Genomic DNA, 19,908 nt, shown 5'->3' with positions numbered 1-19,908 from the left:
AGGCTCAGTGGTCATGTGAGGCTGTGTGGTAGATGGTGGCTCATTGCTGGTGGGAGGCTGTGTGGTAGATGAAAGCTCGGTGGTTGGGTGAAACTGTGTGGTAGATGGAAGCTCAGTTGTCATATGAGGCTGTGTGGTAGATGGTGGCTCAGTGCTGGTGGGAGGCTGTGTGTCATAATAGAATCTTTATGACAGTATGGAAATAACCCCATACTGTGTACGTATGGGTATATATGTAGACACTCCCCCCCTCCCCAGACATACATTCCTGCCCCCTCCCCCCATGGGTAGTGGGGCTGTGTCCCCCTTCCCCCACCCAATTTGTCTCCATGGGATGAGTTATGACCATTCTTTAGGTCTTACACAGGAAAAGCTAAGGCTCACAATTGATTCAATGCTAAGTGCAAAAGTAAGTGCACCCCTATGTAATGTAACTTCCCGTTGTTGTACAAACTTCTGCCCTCTGTGTATATATTGTATATACTGAGAACAATCTAACTGACCTGTATGTGCATATACTGAAAGGCTGTAAAGTACATAAGGAAGAGACCATGGACTGCAGGAATGGAGCATGCCTTTAAGGCTGAGGGGTCTGCAACCTCCAATCTGGGGGTAAACGTGAATAAAAAGGGGTGTTACCTTTAAGGTTATAAAGTGAGGAGAGTGGGAGGGGGGCACATTCTGCAGAGGGACATCAGTACATGCAGCCTGAGGAGAATCTAATGTGTATACATAGTTTATTCCTTTGTTTCTCTGAAGTAATCACGACTTCATGAACATTTTCTGTGTGAACAACAGGTGAACACCTGTACCAAATTAACTCAGGCAAAGCCGGGTTTATCAGCTAGTATATTATATACTGCATTTGATCAGTGACTCACCTATATATTATACACTGTACAGTATATGGTCACGGAATTCCCCATATATACTGTATGTGATCTCTCCCCTACATATATCACACTGTATATACTCAGCGACTCCCCTATATAGTATATACTGTATTTGATAAGTTACTCATCTATATATTATATACTGTATATGGCCCCTGACTCTCCTATATATGCTGTACTATCACTGATAACATCCTGTAAGGGTGGAATCTACTGAAAGTGAAAATGAAAGTGACCGGGAGACATTTTTTCTCCTTGAGCTTCACAATCTCAGAGAAGGAAGAGGAAGAGGTACGAGGGGCCGGTAGTCAGAGATACCCATCTACACCTGATCTGCACAGACTGACCCCCTGATGTTCTATGCCCCCACAGGGGCAGGAGGAAGAGTCTGAGCAGCAGAAGTATACAGAGAAGGGGACGACACCCGGGGAACAGACGAATATAGTGACAGGTAACCTAGATACAGAGACACCTGCAGAGACAGACAGGTGAGAGATCAGCAAAAACAGAGATACAGCGCCTCCTGCAGATGCCATGTTATATACTGCCTGCAAATACCAGTCGGCTATACCACACAGGAGAGAACAGAGATGCTTGTGTTAAATATTGTGTGTCGTGTATATCTGTGATACAGCACCACCTGCAGGTAACATATCTGTCATAATAGTAGATGTATACAGCATTGTCTGCAGGTACTATTTTATATACTACCTGAAGATACCAGACAGCTATAGTCACACAGGCAGAAGACAGGGAGACATGTGTAATATATTGTCTGCTTTGTGTAACTATAATACAGCTCCACCTGTAGGTAACATATCTGTCATAACAGCAGATACATACAGCACTGTCTGCAGGTATTATGTTATGTACAATCTGCAGATACCAACCGGCGGTACTGTTGTATTATGTCTACACCGAAAGCTAGGGCTGACCGGTCTTTGGTGGTGTGAATGCCCTCTGTCAGGCCCCTAGCTTCTGATTGGCTAGTACTGTGGCATGGAGGAGACTGAGAGCCGAGGTATTGTGGTGACAGCAGGGAGCACTGACAGCAGGGCCAGCTTGTTTCCCCTCTGATGCCGAACTCATACCTCTGACCGCCGCACTAGCTGGGACCACTGTCACTCAGCTTCCCGCTGCTCTCCCCGGTCGACTGGCACCTCCACTCCTGTCACCGCTGATGGAGATGGGGACAACTGTAAATGTGCTCCACGCTCCACTCCACACCGCAATGCTAACTGGCCTCCCATTCCCGCTGCGGCCGCTGCTGCCAGGAGCACTGTCACTGGGGTTCCTGCCCTTCTCCCTCCCAAACTGTCATCTCCGCTACTGTTCCTCCTGTGGCCGGGACCACCGTCAGTATGGTGCACGCTAATCTCCCCACCGCACAGCCATGTGCCCTCTGGTTACCTCTGCGGCCACTGCAGATGGGACCAGAGCTGTCCCTTGAGATGATGGTAGGCTGCCGGGGACGGGTCGCCTTGGATGGAGGGTTAGTTTAGGTGTTAGACTTACATTATTAGCTGTTTACACCTAATAATGGAAGCCCAACACTTAAACTAACCCTCCAGCCAGCCAATCAGTAGCTTGTGGGTGTACACTGGGTGAATACAGCCCATCACTAGGTCTCCACCTATACTTTTGGTGGAGACAAGGTACAACAGAACCCCAGCCAGCTAAAGCACACAGGCAGAGGACAGGGATACTTGTGTAATATACTGCCTCCTGTGTATAACTGTTATACAGCGCCACCTGTAGGTAACATATCTGTCATAATAGCAGATGTATACAGTACTGTCTGCAGGTACTATGTTATATATTACCTGAAGATATCAGCTAGCTATACCACACAGGCAGAGGACAGGGATACTTGTGGTATATTTTGTCTGCTGTGTTAAACTGTAATACAGCACCACCTGTAGGTAACATATCTGTCATTACATCAGAAGTATACAACACTGTCTGCAGGTACTATGTTATATACTACCTGCAGATACCAGTGCTCTAGCCACACAGGAGAGAACAGAGATACTTGCGTGATTTATTTTCTGCTGTGTGTAACTGTAATACAGCGCCACCTGTAGATAACGTGTGTCATAACAGCAGATGTATACAGCACTATCTGCAGGTACTATGTTATATACTACCTGCGGATGGCAGAAGATGACCAGACTCAGACTCCCGTATTTTGGCCATGCAATCGAGCAGAGTCGCTAGAAAAGTCTATAATACTTAGACAGATCAGAGGCAAAAGAAGACCCGGCCGCCAAAGAGCATGATGGCTGATAGTGGCAGAGCTGATACTAGCATGGATATCACACAACTGAAAGATGCAGGGTAAAACCGAAAAACATGGAGGGAGCCTTTAGGGTCGCCGAGGGGCATAAACGACTAAACGTCTAACAACAACCTGCAGATACAAACCAGCTATACCACACAGGAGAGAATAAAAATACTTGCGTAATATATTGTCTGCTGTGCATATCTGTAATACAGCGCCACCTGCAGGTAACATATATATCATAACAGTGATTTATACAGCATTGTCTCCAGGTAATGTGGAGTGTTTTACCTTCAGATAATCATTATACGGAACCACAACCAGATAAAATGGCGACCAGAGATGATGTGGTTGAAAAGGAGTTACTCAAAGATGAAGACTCAACACCCGGTGCTGGACGAGCGTACGTAACATCCAGTGATCACCCCATGAATCTACATGAACTAATTCTCCTTATTTGCATCGAATGCTGTAGAGAAGGGGAAGGGACCGTGTACCCCTGTGTACCACATGTACTCCCCATAAGGTTTTTTGCACTTTCAGATTCTCAAGGGACATTTAACCTGTCACTAGGTATTCAGCTGCTGAGGAGTAACTTTCTGAATATGTGCTTTTCAAATGTGTCAGATTAAGTATGAACAGAAGCTGTAATACTCTGCTGGAGAGGAGTCATGTGGGCGGTCCCATCTCCAGAGGAGTCATGCAGTCCTGGCTTAATTAACATTCAACAGGTTGGGATACGTTATTACAAGCCAGCACCATCTGGCACAAGGGCAGTGCACAAATACATCTCGCTTTACTGCATACGTGCCGGATGCAGCTGGCTGTAATAATGTATCCGACTGATGTTACATCAGTCTAACCAGGACTGCATGACTCCCCAGGAGATCGGACCGCCCACATGACTCTTCTCAGGTAATTGACATAAAGCAAGCTGTATTATATCTGCTTTTTATGCACAACTAGTTACAGTCCAAAGTCGCAAGCCAAGGCAGGAGAGGCAACGTAGAGGCACGCCGGCAGCAGCGACGTATCAGAGTACCTCCCTTTTCTGCAGGCATGTGCAGTAGTGTAACTACCACCATGTTACATCATACAACAGTCACATGACATCTGCTAAAGACAATAGATACATATCAGTATCAATGAATATAACCTCGGGAGTACCAATGCATAATCCATATATAAGAGTTAGTTTCAAATGCAGTAATCACGGAAAAAACATATTTTTAAGAACACTCCAAAGTTACAAATCTTGCTGAACCCCTGCAGGACCAATGCATCTAAAGTGCTAATCCAAAAAGTTTCTTTCTGGAGTAATTTATTTTTTCTATCAGCATCATGTCTACCTACGATCTCTTCTAAAACAGAACACCCAAGCTTGGACCTTCTCCAAGGAACAGCTGTAGAGTTACCAAAAATTACACTAAATGCTTAAACACAGGAACCTGTTTTACTCCCGTTATGCGGGCATGATATTCATGGCCGCATAACGGGACAAAACAAAAGCATTAACTTCAATGGTTTCATTTTCACTAGCTCTATTTTGGGCATGAATACTTGCCCTATCCTTGGTGCATGTAGTATTAATTATGCAAGAGAAAGATAGGGCAGGACCTATCTTCCCACTACTTTTTTTCAAACGCCTAGCAAAAACGAAAAAAAATGTTGTTCATGCACTATTATGCTTCATACTGGTGGGAGTAGTAGCGCATACGGCCGTCTGCAACCGCCCTTAGGGAGGCAGCAGGTGGGCTACTTGTTTTAAAAGCAATGTGATATGTTTTGCAGAGGACAAATTCTTCCAGGAGAACAGCCAAGCACTGCCCTTCTCCAAGGAAAAGCTGTGGAGCTTTAGGGCACATGCACATGAGCGATGAAAAAGTTGTATCCGATATGTACTATTTTTATCTGAGAATCGGAAAATCACATGTTGTGATTTTTTTTTTCTTTACCTGAACTGTTCGTCCAAGTAAAAAAAAAAGCCTACATACATACAGCCATTCAAATGTATGGGTGCTATGTCAATCCTATTTTAATATTTTAAAGGGAAAAAAGGCCATGCGCATGTACTTTTAGAGAAATTGATTGTATTGGGGGGTAATGAGGAGGAGGAAACCCGGTGGAAGCAGGAGGACAGCAGCACCACCACCGTCTTGAGGTCAGAGTGTGCCCCTCGTCAGACATTGGAGCTCTAGCTGTATTACATCCGCTCTTTATACATACATGCTTGACAGGGGCTTGTATAGGAAGCTGTCCCAGAAGGCATTTCATGATCATGGTGCTCCATACACGCTGCCGATCTTTATCACAAATGCACATTCGTCTCCACTGATTGCCAGGAAGCACCGGCACTTCTTACTGTTTCAATGTTGACAAGTCCATTGTTACCTGGAGACTTGTATGTTTTTGGTGTGGAAATCCACAAAATGTGTGTGCCCTCTAAAACTAAATATGATTGGGGGGTGATTAAGTGGCAGATGAACTACTTTCAGATTTTGCCCCTTAAAGTGCCCAACAGTCAGCCACACTGTGACGAAGGGTGCTTTTAGACGGGACAACCTGTAGGGGGCAGATGCCTGGCCATTCCAGTGATAATCATTCCAATGCTGTTACAAAGGAATGCTCATTGTTAGTGAATGGAGGTGGAATAGGCCGAGGATCGTATCGGTCCCCCTGCCTCCATTCACAGTAAGTGGCCGACTGCCTGCTAACACGGGGTGATTGTAGTTCAGTTGTTTGCATGCAGAAACTGAATGACGAATGAGAAGTGAATGAATTCAGTCATCGTTCAGTTGGGGCAGCATTTACACTCAATGCAGGAATCTAAATGATTTATCGGCCCGTGTAAAAGGGTCCTAATAACTCAGCAGCCGTCATCATTCTGGAACCTAGGCAGACGTGGAGCGCCTCTACTGGTTACTGTGGGCGTTACTGGTGGAGGTTTCCTTCGTGTATCCTAACTGTAAGATGATGTTTCTTCTCCTGTTTCTTATCTGCAGCTGTACTAATAGAACAACATCTGCTGGAGTCTTCTGCTGGGGTAGAAACCGGCAAATAAGAGCAGTGATGGATCTTCTACCGGATATTTATGACTCTTGTGAATCTGGCTCCATATTATTTGTCTCCCCTGACGATGAGAGTATCTGGAAATGTGCTGATGGATACTCTTCAGTGGTAATAATCTGCCCCTCTCAGACATTCGAGGCGCCTGAGGACTCCCTGAGGAGGTTCCTGGACTCCTGCTTCACCACACACGGTACGAGACGTCTCACTCTGAGTAATAATTCTGTATAATCCTGATATGTAGATGTCACTTCATATGTGGTGCGAAAACCATAAAGCATTGTTTAGAAATTCTGTGTGATGGGCATCAGGGCAAAGTAAAGATAATTGTGTGGCTGGTATGTGATTACTGTGCTGACATTACTATATGGGAGACCTTATATGTACTGAGGAGTGTAGTATCTCTATAGGGTGCCACTCTGTGGGTACCGTGTGTTCCAAGTGTAGGCAGTCATTGAGTACAATTCACATCTGTCATTGGCATCACAAGACATGGAGACTTGGAGAATACACGAAGTCTTGAAATCACATCAGGGCTAGTTGTGAAGGAGGAGCCAGGATATGTTGGGGTGGGATTAGTGCCAGGATATTAAGGGGTGGGATTAGTGCCAAAATATTCAGGGGTGGGATTAGTGCCAGGATATTCAGGGGTGGGATTAGTGCCAGGATATTCAGGGGTGGGATTAGGGCAGGGATTACTGCTGGCATATTTGCATAGGATGCTTCTGCCAGGATTGAGTCTCCAAAATTATAAAAAGTAAAATCTTTATATACAGCATGAGAGCCGCCAACTCTAAAGCTTCTAATATAAAGGTGGTGTATTAGTAATGATGGGAGTAGTTGTCCTCACTAATTACTCAGAATCTGATGTCCCCTGTGTACTTCCAGGGCCAGAGAACATGATGGTGGTGATCACTGATTTGGAGGACACTGAATCCGAGAAAAGACGAATTGCTGAATGGAAAGAGGGAGAATACCCCCGGTGTCCCCTGGTGACCCTGACGGAGGCCGAGATGGATGTGATCAATACAACAGATAGAGCCGATGTGTCTGCACAGAGGAGAATGGCGAAAAAAGTAAACCGCATGAGGGAAATCCTACAGTCGTCTGCAGGTGACTGAGAACACAATGTATTGTGTCCTGACTGTCATTTTAGCCCCTATTGATACCAGATGTTGGGGGTAGTAGTAGTAAGTGAGCCTGGGGGGCTTCTATGGCAGGAGAGGAGCAGCCTGGTGGGTGTGATATAGAAGCTGTCTGTTTTCAGGGATAAATTAGCCTTATCATGTAACCTATGATGAGTATTTAACCCTCTTCTGCCCGCTGCTATTCACTACCTGCCTCAGCTCATCAAGTGGGGAGGTGAGGATTGCAGTATATCACAGGATCTCATGTGTTACTTATTACATATTTTTCCCTCTTCACAGGTAGTTCTGGTAATAAGCTCCAACGACTATTGGTAAGGAAATATTCTTAGCATCTATAGATAATAACACTGTGTATTAACTGATATCCTATAAACAGACCTTCTGTAATATATCTCTATATGTGACATCATGAAATGGTCCTTGATCACCAGAAGTCCTCCCATTGCTTCCAGCAATGGTGAGTCAAGGCAGCTTCTAGTGCTACTTTCTATGGCTACTAAACAATAGCTGGCATCCCTCCACTACTGGTGTATAAAAGGATACAGCAAGTAGGACTGATCTACTGAGCATGTGTGACCACCACTCCATGAACTTCTATGTGACTGCGCTTCACTATCTCCATAGTCAGTGGATGGAGTGGTGGTCACACATGTGTACTGCAGCTCCAAGGATCCCAAAGTTCAAAAATCATTTATTACTTATTTCGTGGATAAGTAATAAATAGTCTGTGTAGAACCCCCTTAAAGTGGTGATTACACCTGGCAATGCCTTGGCTTTCTAAATCCTTCCTTGGCCGTAAACTCACTGACACAGATCTGCACTTTATCTCGGTTTTAGACAAATAAAGCCATTGTGTGGATCTTCTCCAGAGAAGCAGACAGTCAGTACTCCTGGCTGGTGGACTTGCTGCAATCAGATGTTTTCACGGATGATATCTCTGAGGTCCGGCACTGTCGTATCAGTAATAGCGGAAGGCAGCAGTTCTACCATGATGTGTCTCGGTGCACATTCGGGATCCTGTATCACAGCAAGAACAGAGGGAGAATCAATGTAACTGATGTGGACGGCTCTCTGTATGATGAGGAGCTGGAGTATCTCTCCTCTAGACTTGGTAAGACATGGTGAATTATGAGGATGGGAGTGGTGGTCTTATGTATGATGAGTGCAGCGTCTGAGGAGCGAGCCACAGCTTAGGAGACAGCGGAATAGAGTTTGGGCCTTGTCATGGGGCTCTACTGTCTCCCACCCAGTTGGTAACCAGGGACATGTCCAAAGGGCAGGGGGCAGGCTATTAAATAGGGAAACTCCCCAGTGGTTTACCTGTAGCCCTTTTGTCACGGGTGACGCCACCGTTCCATCCTTCGCGGTGAATTCTAGCTGATGTAATAAAGAGTCCACACATGTAGAGCTGACTTTTTGAAAGCAGAACCAGGAATGGTCGGTAAAGCCATTTAGGGCTCATGCCTACGACCGTCGTGGGATACACCCACAGATTTACGCGCGGGTGTACCATGGTTGTAAACAAAATGCGCCTGCTAATGATCGTGGAAAAATGCATGTTTTTCCGCGGTCTGCATTAATATTATATTAATGGAGACCTCCCGCGGAGTAAATCTGCAGAAAATAGAACATGCCACTTTTTTTACCGCGTGCATAAATCCACGGTAAAATTCCATATGTCGGCATTGGCTGGCAGAAAAGCTATTTAGTTCAATAGAACCAAATAGCTGTGGAATTCCACCGCGGATTTACATTGTGGAAACCACAGTGCAAATCCGTTCATGGGCATTTGGCCTTACTTGTAGCATAACTTGAAGAAGCTTAGAACAGTCCAAAACAGTTTTACATCCACCGGCAAAGAGACGGGTGCGGGAGAACACGTGGTGTGACAGGGAGGTAACACGGGAGGACAGAGGGACTCTCACAGGCCAAGTTATCTGTGGTTCTCGGTTCCTGGACAAACTCCTACTTCCACTCGCCAACTCTCTACCAGTACACACTCACGGTTTAGGGATTGCACTTGGCGCTACCTGGTGGACTCACACAGTCTTACGGTTTCTCTTGATGTTCAGCATAGGAGCCGCAATAGGTTAGACCCTGGACACACACAGCATCCTCTCTGCCATCTTCTGGGTCAACACATTGAAGGTGTATATAGGCGTATTTGGTGCCTGTTTTTTGTCCATGTATTCACTGTGGGTTTTTTTGATATGCGCAAAAATAAATGTTTAATGTAAGAAGGCCCAATTGATGTCACAATTTTTTTAACCACTGCCAACGTACCTAAAAACGCAGTGAATGCATGTGCAACTGCATATTTCTTGTGTTTTTACGTGATATCATTGACTTTATTAGTCAATTTCAATTCATTGTATGGCCCAAAATAGGGAATTATCCATTTTTTTTATACCCATAAAAATGCATGTCTGATAAAGATGAGCGAACGTGTCCGTTATGGACACATCCGCACCCGGACACCGGCTTTGCCGAACACTGCAGTGTTCGCGCGTAAAGGTCCGGGTGCCGCCGGGGGGCGGGGAGATGCGCGGCGGCGCGGGCGGCAGTAGCGGGGAACAGGGGGGAGCCCTCTCTCTCTCCCTCTCCCCCCCACTCCCCGCCGCACCCCCCCGCGCTGCCACGGCGGCCCCCGAACTTTTTCGCCCGAACACTGAAGTGTTCGCAAAGTTCGGTGTTCGGGCGAAAAAGGGGCGGGGCCGAACATGTTCGCTCATCTCTAATGTCTGAATAACCAAATGCAAATTAATGAGGTTTATGCTGTCTGTAATATGCAAGTAAATAATATACATGTAATATGGGCCAAAAATACTGGAAGGAGAAAAAGAAACATGAAAGATGGATAAATAAGTGGTGATGGTGTGATGATGATCGAAGAGAGGGTTATAATATATCCTGTGTGATGGTGGTGACTGGTGAGATGGTGGGTATTACATGTCCAGTGTGATGGTGGTGAGCAGTAAGATGGCTATTATATGTCCAGTGTGATGGTGGTGACCAGTGAGAGGGTTATTATACGTCCAGTGTGATATTGTTGACCGGTGAGATGGTTATTATATGTCCAGTGTGATAGTGGAGACCAGTGAGATGGTAGTTATTATATGCCCAGTGTGATGGTGGTGTCAGGTGACATGGTGTTTACTATATGCCCAGTGTGATGGTGGTGACCAGTGAGATGGTGGTTATTATATGCCCAGTGTAATGGTGGTGACTAATGAGATGGTTATTATATGTCCAGTGTGATGGTGGTGACAAGTGAGATGATGGTTATTACATGTCCAGTGTGATAGTGGTGACAGGTGAGATAGTGGTTATTATATGTCCAGTGTGATGGTGGTGACCAGTGAGATGGTTATTATATGTCTAATGTAATCGTGGTGACCGGTGAGATGGTTATTATATGTCCAGTGTGATGGTGGTGACCAGTGAGATGGGTATTATATGCTCAGTGTAATTGTGATGACTGGGGAGATGGTTATTATATGTCCAGCGTGATGGTGGTGACCAGTAAGATAGTGGCTATTATATTTTTAATGTGAAGGTGATCAACAGTGAGATGGTTATATGTCCTGTGTGATGGTGGTGACTGGTGAGATGGTGGTTACTATAGATCCAGTATGATGGTGGTGACCGGTGAGATGGTTATTATATGTCCAGTGTGATGGTGGTTATTATATGCACAGTGTAATGGAGGTGACCAGTCAGATGGTTATTATATGCCCAGTGTAATGGTGGTGACTGGTGAGATGGTGGTTATTATATGTTCAGTTTGATGATGGCAACCAGTGAGATGGTTATTATATGCCCAGTGTAATCATGGTGACCGGTAAGATTGTTATTATATGCCCAGTGTAATGGTGGCGACCAGTGACATGGTTATTATATGCCCAGTGTAATCCCGGTGACCAGTGAGATGGTTAATATATGTCCAGTGTGATGGTGGTGACTGGTGAGATGGTTATAATATTTCCAGTGTGATGGTGGTGACTGGTGAGATGGTTATAATATGTCCAGTGTGATGGTGGTGACCGGTGAGATGGTTATTATATGTCCAGTGTGATAGTAGTGATCGGTGAGATGGTGGTTATTATATGTCCAGTGTGAGGGCGTGATTGGGGAGATGGTGGTTATTATGTGCCCAGTGTAATGGTGGTGACCAGTGAGATTGTGGTTATGTCCAGTGTGATGGGGGTGACCAGTGATATGGTTAATATATGCCCAGTGTGATGGTGGTGACCAGTGAGATGGTTATTACAGTATATACCCAGTGTGATGGTGATCAGGATGTGTTCTGCACACAGGGAAGAAGAAGGTCATTGTGGTGATTGATGATCTTGGTGACCAGTGAGATGGTTATTACAGTATATACCCAGTGTGATGGTGACCAGGATGTGTTCTGCACACAGGGAAGAAGAAGGTCATTGTGGTGATTGATGATCTAAGTGACAGTTGTGACCAGCAGAAAGCCAAAATCTTAAGTAATCAGCCGAGTATCAGGTACATGGCTGAAGATCTATTCCTCATCAGTCACGAGGAGAAAACATCTTATCAGAGACGTCCCATGGTGGACAGAAAACAACTGAGGAGGAAACTGGAGACGCTGAAGAAGATAAGAAAGAGCTAAACTGGAATCCACATGTATTATGTAGCATTACACTTACTAACAGACTGTATATGGTACTCAGATATGTGCTGTTACATAGGACTGCAGGTCACATCTACTGCATTATCGGTGGTGTTACATAGGACTGCAGAAATTGGGTATTAATCTCAGAAAAATTTGATTGTTCTCAGTAAGGGAAACCAAGTACTCCTGTAGATATGATACCTTTTATTGGCTAACAAAAATACATGATGTTATTGCTAGCTTTTGGATCCTATTAAGATTCTTCCTCAGGTATAAGTTCTAATTAACACATCACCAGACAAGATGAGCAGAGAAGTAAATACTTAATCAGTCCACTGGCAAGGAATGTGACAGTTTTGTGATCTCTACATAGGTGATAGAAAATGGCAGGCCTGTGTGTTATCTCTCCTTCAGACCTGCCTGCACATAAGGAAGATGAAACAATACCTCTGCAGCGCCACCTATTGGATGGCAGCATTCTTTCAAGTCAATGTATGAATTTTTCAAAGTCTTTAAACCAATAATTTGGAAAACCACCCCAATCTCAGAAAGAGACACACAAAATGTTTGTAGATATGAGTCCTTCTAATGGCAAACAAGATACTCCTTAGATCTCTTCAGCAGTATCCGAAGAAGCACTCACATATATTCACTGCTCAAAAACGTTAAGAGAACACTAAAATCGCACTTTGGATCTCAATGAATGAAAATTTCAAATTGATTTTTTTTTTACTTTAAGGAAAGTTTATTTAAAAAAAACATGTAGAATACAGCATCAAAACATCAGCACCGCAATAAAAGGGAAGAGAATACACGGCAACATGCCAAAATATTGCAGCAGAAACTGTGCCAATAAACCTGTTTTAATCAAATCCTACGTTTTTCTCTTTTGAAACTGTAAGACGAAGGCAAAAGGATTCCCAAGCGGGGAACAAGGATAAACAAGGAGTAAATACAAAACACACAATAGTACCACACACCGCGACTGACACGAAAAATATAGAAAAGACCTGACTTTAAAAAATTGAGGCTCCTACACATCAAAGTGTGAGCCAGCCTCCAATATGTGTACATTGTTCTTGTTACTGTATATAGTCCTCTACTGTGTGTTTTATTATTCATCCACAAGAGGTCGCTATACTACAAAAAAGATTATGGTCAAGCTGTGAGGTGACAGGCCCATGGTAGCCTGTGATTGAAGCACCCATTGCCTGGTTACAGCGTGCGCACGGGAGGAGAGAAAATTAAAAACGTGCGTACACTGTGAGGGGACAGTTGGTCGAGGGAGACATCTGAGTGGAGCTACAGAAGAGGGAAGGAAATCATGTCCTGAGCGAGGGGAGTGTCATGAGGGGACTGGAGCTGCAGCGGATTCAGATTCTCATCAGATGCCCGCTGGATGGGAGAAGACTTGCTGCCAGGGATGTTGCTGAACAACCGGAGCGAGACTGGATATTGTGTGTATAATACTGGATGTCGCTGAGGAAGTGAGTAATGGCTCTCTGCGGTACCACACGCCCCTCATCTGTCTGATCATACAGCAGACCGGACCAGTAAGAAAACTACGTGCATGCCAGACACCATATTTTGGTGCCAAGTTACTTGTGTTTGGGCCTGTAGTTAGATTAGATAGGCTTATGGACCGTGTCAGGCCACACTTCAGTGGGATCGGCACAGTGGCTGGCATGCCACATTTCAGCGGGATCGGCATAGTGGCTGGCAGGCCACATCCAGCTGTTCAGTAAGAAGCTTCTGGAGAACATTCACCTGGCTATATAGCCACTGTACTTTATACGTGTCCCTTATTGTATTGGGTCTGGGGGGATAGAGTCAGTGTAGGTAAGTCTGTAAGCTGTTGTGCTGCACCGCCGGTACTCAGATCACTCTCCCTTCCCTTTGTTCCTTAGTAGCGGTATTAATAGGTAATAAAGGGACGGTTTATTTAGGCCTGCCCGTTAGGTAAAAGCATAGTCTATTATAGTAGCGCCCTTTAGGGAGTACAGCGCTGTACAGCACAAGGGCCTCCGCCATCTGGCTGAGTGTATGTGAGTTTTGTCGGGTTACCCATTGTTTGTGGTCACGTGGGCCACAGGGCTTTAGTAAAATTCGGTTTGCACCTGAACTGGTGTCGGAGATGTTTTTTTTGTTCGTGACTTCACTGTATCCTTGGAAGCCCACCCCGATACACGTCTTGCAACTGCAGAGGGGAATAGTTAAGCAGCCATCTCTAATGCAGATGTTAACTTACACAGGTGTCCTACGCCATTGACCACCTGGATCCAGGCATCCCTAGTTGCCCTTTTAGGATGCTTCCAACTGGGTAAAATTACTTTTTTAGCATAGAAAAACAAAGGTTTATACTGGTACCAGTCATACATTTCAGCCAAACCTTCCAAAAGGGTCAAGGAGGAAGAGATGGCCAGGCGTTCAACTTGGGGTCTAATAGTATGTAACAGCTGGCAATACCTGAAGTAGAAGTTATCTGGTATATTAAAAATTAACTGCAGCTCCTGAAACATGCAGAAAGTGCCCTCACTAAGTATATATGAAAGGGTGGTTATCCCATAGGGCCGCTAAAAAGCAGATTTGGTGAAGTGCTGCAGATGGGGAAATCACAGGTTATCCAATAGAAGGGTACTTGGAGACCATTTAGCCACCTTCTCAGGAGACCCTTAAAGGGCTGTATACTAAACTTTAAGGGTCACCAGCCTAGAGGAAAGCAGAGTGATCCCATCCCTGGGGAAGTAGGTCCCCCTTAGCAGCAACCCCCACAAATTCTGCGTTCCAAGCCGACCACTGGCTTGCATTCAGATGAGAAAAGCCACTAACCTTTCTAAACCTACTGACTGACCATATAATAATAATAGAGAGATAATTCCCCCCAATTTACTGGAAGGCAGAGGGTTTCTAATTTAATCCTAGGGAGAGAACATCTCGATAAGATCCAAAGTACTGTTTGAGTTTGGAAGAATTTCTTGGGGAAAAGGATAGGGGAATTATGAAGGACATACAGAAGTTTGGGTAATAACTTCATTTTTAATAAATGTATTCGGCCTACCAAAGTAAGAGGAAGTGAGGCCCACCGAGTGGCCAACTCCCAGGCCCAGTCAAGAAGGGAGGCAAGATTTGCATCATAAAACGCAGAGACCTGTCTAGCTATCCATGTAGCCAAATAAGTTATCCCATCCATCCAATTCAATGGCAGAGAGACCAAAGCTGCCGGTGGGTCAACTACCAAAAGAAGGTCCTTATCCCAATTTACTTTAACTCCAGAGCAAAGGCCAAAAGCATCAAAAATGGACAAAGCTAAAGTGAGGGAAGACTCTTGGTCCTGCAGAAAAAGGAGAATGTCATAAGCATACAATGCAATGCGTTCTCCATAATTGCTCAATTTAAATCCAACCACTGTGGAGGATGCAAGGACTTGAAATTGCGAGAGGCTCGTTAGCTAGAGCAAAAAGGGCTGCGGACAGGGGGCAACCCTGCCATGTGGCCCTACTCAGAAAGAATCGTGCAGAGATATGAGTGTTAGTTTTAACACTAGCTACCGGAGAGCTATAAAGAATCAGCACCCACTTAATGAAAGCCTAAGCCCAACTCGGTCCATCATCACCCAAAAATTCCTCCACTCCACTTAATCAAAGGTCAATAAATAGAAGAGTTGGCTTAGCGTTACCGTTTTTCGTGCGTGAAAAACGCTGCGATTTCGCAATTGTGCATTTGCGTTTTTCGTGCGATTTTCGTTGCGTTTTTCTGGCTGTAATTTCGCAGTACATCACAGCTTGAAACGTTGCATTGCGTTTTTCTCCTCAAGCTCCCTGCACAAGTGCTGTGTAGAACTTGAAATTGTTGTTGACCTGCCCCCTCGTAAATTGTATCATAGTGCTCACAGCTGAGTTTAGGCTGTTAATGTGGTTGAAAGGAGTTTGTCTTCAACAATATATTCTGCTGCCCTTTGTAAGATGGAGTTTCAGTCCAACGCAGTACTTTTCAATTGGCTAATCTCACTGCGTTTCGGTGAAAGAAGCTTTATTTGGAACTCTGACCTGCTTACTTCTAGAAGAATGTGGGTCCACCCTCTACTACAATGGCGGCCACTTAAAGGGCACTTTCGTGTGCTGTACCAGGAACTTCGTCGACACCCTGTCAAATTTGAGGCATATACCAGACTTTCCGTGCCTATGTTTGATAGGTTGCTTTCCCTTCTGCGTGCTGACTTGACGTTCCAGGACACGCGATTGCGGAAGTGCATATGTGCAGAGGAGGGTTTGTTAGTTACGCTGAGGTTAGTATGGTTACTGTTTCCCCCCTTTTGGTATAATTACCCTGTGCAGGTTCTTGCTGTCACAACCTCCCAGTTTTAGCATTATATCCCCCCCATGATGCTTTCAAGGTGCCACTGAGAAACAATTTTGCTTTGGCCAGGCTAGATTTGTGCCCTTAGTCCAAAGGACTTAAATGGGTGACTTTGTGGCCCTAATGTATTGTTCATTGCTTAGCTTTTGACTCATGTCTGAGCTACATTTTACCTTGGTACGCTTTTTCCCACCGCGTGCTGCCTAAGTACATTGGGAGTCTTGACTTCAACCCTTTTTTGAAAAACGGTCATTTTGCCTACAGTCCTTTTTTTGGTTTAAGACCATCTACACTTCCGCCGGCATCTAGGTACATTCACTTAGGACCCTTTTTTGGCTGGTGAAATGCATGTATATATTCTGAAGATGTGCGCTTAATTGTATCTACTGTACATGCTATGATGGTGGGAATGTGGGGGGGGGGGGGGAACTCATATATATATATATTTTTAACAAAGCCGCAACACTGCATTAAGGCTGTTAGCTACTTGCTTTATGGCCTTGACTTGACAATAAGCTGTTGCAGTGGTGATGTCACCACAATTATGGCCAAGGCAGTAGCATCCGTTACTGTGCAATGCCTTTGACGGGCACAGCATTATCTCTTTTCCTCAGCAAAATGACCATTGCTATCCAGATTGGAAACTATGGTTGCATTTGTTGGACACATCTGGCACAACCTTTTTCCAAAGCCGTGGCTAAGTGCTGTTTTGGTGGAGACAGTGTTTTAATGGGGGAGAAATTGTCCTTATTTTAAAAGCGTTTGTACTGCACATGTTCTACATTTACTATTGAGCCTTGTTTTAATGTACGGTGTTAGTGATTTATTGGATATTCTTATACTTTAGTTAATGTAGTTCATGTACATTGCCACATTTCAGCATCCTCTTGTGTCCTTGTATTTGTTCTGCAGATTTTAAATAATGTGTTTTCAACCATTAACCCAACAGGTTTCTTGCAACTGGGGACTCATTTGCAACCATCCAATTTCAATATCTCTAGGGCTACACGACAATATCCAGAATTATCCATCATACATGTGAAGTTCTTTGGCGGCGCCTGCAGCCCCTATATCTTCAACAGCCAACTGTGGGGCATTGGCTACAGAGAGCAAATGGGTTTCACACCCGTGCACAGTTTCCATTATGCATCGGGGCATTAGATGGCAAACATGTGCATATAAGAAAGCCGGCCCACCCCGGTTCACAGTACTTTAATTATAAACATTACTTTTCAGTGTTGCTGCTGGCAGTAGCAGACACTGATTTTAAGTTTGTTTTAGTGGACATTGGGGCCTATGGGAGTACCGCTGATTCATGAGCTTTTTCTTTTTCATGCATTGGCCAGAGGCTGCAGGATGGCACATTATTTCTACCCCCACTCCGAAACTTGCCCGGGACAGACGGCCCCCTAATGCCCTATTGGTTTGTTGCAGATGAGGGTTTTGCCCTAAGCAAACACATAATGCAGCCATTTGCCCGCAGGCAATTAACGCCTGAGCGACGTATCTACAACTACCGCCTCTCACGGGTCCGACGATATCTGGAATGTACCTTTGGTGTCCTTGTCTCACGTTGGCGGGTGTTAGAACGGACACTTCCCTTCACTCCAGATGGTGCTGTGGGAGTGATCAAGGCCTGCGTTGTGTTGCATAACTTTGTGCGCAATGAAGAGGGTGCACTGTCTGATGACCTAACAAGCCTTGTTCCAAACCTTGATGCCTTGGCTTTTGGGAATGCTCCGATGCAGCCAGCAACAGTCGGTGTACGCATTAGGGACTATCTGACTAATTATTTTCAAACTCCCGATGGTTCTGTACCTTGGCAAGACAGAGTACTAAGAAGGCGGGACCTACAGTAACCACCTTATTGTTTTCTCCTCCCCTACCCTTTTTTTTGGTGGTGGGTGCCCAAGGCCATCAAATAATTACAGTGTCCTATAGCAGTTCTGACATTGTGATGTGTAATGTGTATGTAGCTTTGAAGCAAACATTTATTTTTCCATTGATGTTGATTCTCCAATCTGATGATAAACATCGTAAAACACCAAAAAACATTATCTGTTATTTTTGGGTGTAAATACACACAGCAAGCCTTTGGATTAACCCTTTCCAATGCACTGTGTGACCTCTGAAGGCATTTTGATTTAAGGCTGTACAGCTCTGATGTTGGAAGACATCCTTTGGGGTTCTCTTACTGTATATTGCCAGGCTCTCTGCTGTCAGAGTCTATCCAATGTGTCACCTCATGCAGTACTGGCTTTAGCCAGCAGATAGCGCTGTTGTATAACGGCAGAAAAAGAGTAAGCCCCCTAGGAAAACAAATATACTAATTGGATGGCAAAGGGTTAATTATTGCTACACTACAGCTCTGCGTTGCTCTCAAAGTTAATTGTAGCCAGATCCAAATAATACTGTGCTACTGTCCTTGAGCCTTCACACTACAGTTTATAGTCCCTGTTTTCATGCGCCTAATTGGCCAACCTAAATTTAAATGTTAACATAAAAGGGTCGTGGTGTCTCAATGTGCATCTTGTGGCCCTGACGGTGGTTAGAAAAATGGTCAACCATAGCTGCCTATTGGATTTTTCCAAATAGCTGAGAATTACACTTCTGACAAGTTAACAAGTTAGGGCCTAATGTGGTTGCCTATGGACATACCTGTAAGTTTCCTTAGTGTTTCTGGCCCCAATTATGGTAAACTAGCCATTCCAGGCCAATGAACTTGCACAATTCTTAATTTTGGCTCACAATGCTTAGTCTCTTCTTGTTGCATTTAGCAAAAGTAACAGACCCAGTCATTTGCTTTGGGAAGTGTGACAAGATGTAGTTTGTGCACACGGATGAATGTTTGTAGCCAAAATTGTGCCATTATCATTAGACACTTTTCACTGGTTTGACAGCTGCAGCACCATCCACATTCGAAGCATGTGTTGAGTCAATAGTATTTTTCAAACACTTAGCACACCCTATTTATGCCTTGACAATGCATTTCCACAGCATTCCTTGTGCATGAAGCACAATAGTTTCTTGACACAAAAGAAGAATCAACTCACATCTTCTGCACTAACGTTTAGCCTCTGGCCACAACTTCATCGCTGTTGGAACGCTTTCAAAGCACTTTGCCAATTTAGGTCCTTTGTGGAAGTTGAAGGGCTGTGAGAGTTTGCAGAACTGTAGTGATATGAGGACCCACAGCAACCACAATATGGCAAAGAATCTCCCACCAGGGAGGGAGCATATATACCCCAGTACCATGCAGTAGCAACAATTAGGTTCTGAACCATCAACCTCCGTATCATCCAATGTAAAGAAGCGTGCCAGCATAAAATGTAGCAAGAACATATTGATAATAGGCAACAAAACTTTCTTTTTCCATGGCTGGACTCCCTGCATGGTTGTGGGAAACTAGTGGCTTGATAAAGGCCAATTATAGGCCAAAACGTTGCCTGATCCTTGCTTCATGGAAAAAGAAAGTTTGGTTGACTATTATCAATATGTTCTTGCAACATTTTATGCTGCCAC

General features: G+C 44.6%; 1 protein-coding gene across 3 annotated transcripts; it reads left to right on the top strand.

Moving 5' to 3' along the window:
• The first annotated feature begins 1,164 nt into the window (after positions 1 to 1,164).
• LOC136577226 (uncharacterized) lies at positions 1,165 to 12,817 on the top strand. 3 transcript variants are annotated; one of them, XM_066577032.1, is made up of 7 exons: positions 1,165 to 1,344; positions 3,472 to 3,577; positions 6,177 to 6,433; positions 7,129 to 7,353; positions 7,668 to 7,699; positions 8,226 to 8,499; positions 11,810 to 12,817. In XM_066577032.1, the coding sequence occupies exons 1-7, from the start codon at positions 1,254 to 1,256 to the stop codon at positions 12,025 to 12,027; spliced, it is 1,203 nt and encodes a 400-aa protein (XP_066433129.1). In that variant the 5' UTR covers positions 1,165 to 1,253; the 3' UTR covers positions 12,028 to 12,817. The 3 variants fall into 3 exon arrangements, with proteins under 3 accessions (XP_066433129.1, XP_066433131.1, XP_066433130.1); XM_066577034.1 differs by lacking the exon at positions 11,810 to 12,817 and adding an exon at positions 11,705 to 11,792; XM_066577033.1 differs by having other exon boundaries at positions 1,207 to 1,381.
• Positions 12,818 to 19,908: the final 7,091 nt, after the last annotated feature.

Source organism: Eleutherodactylus coqui, chromosome 8, assembly GCF_035609145.1.
Source record: "Eleutherodactylus coqui strain aEleCoq1 chromosome 8, aEleCoq1.hap1, whole genome shotgun sequence".
NCBI lineage: Eukaryota > Metazoa > Chordata > Amphibia > Anura > Eleutherodactylidae > Eleutherodactylus > Eleutherodactylus coqui.
The sequence above is the reverse complement of the archived record's forward strand: the minus strand, read 5'-3'. Positions and strand labels throughout refer to the sequence as shown.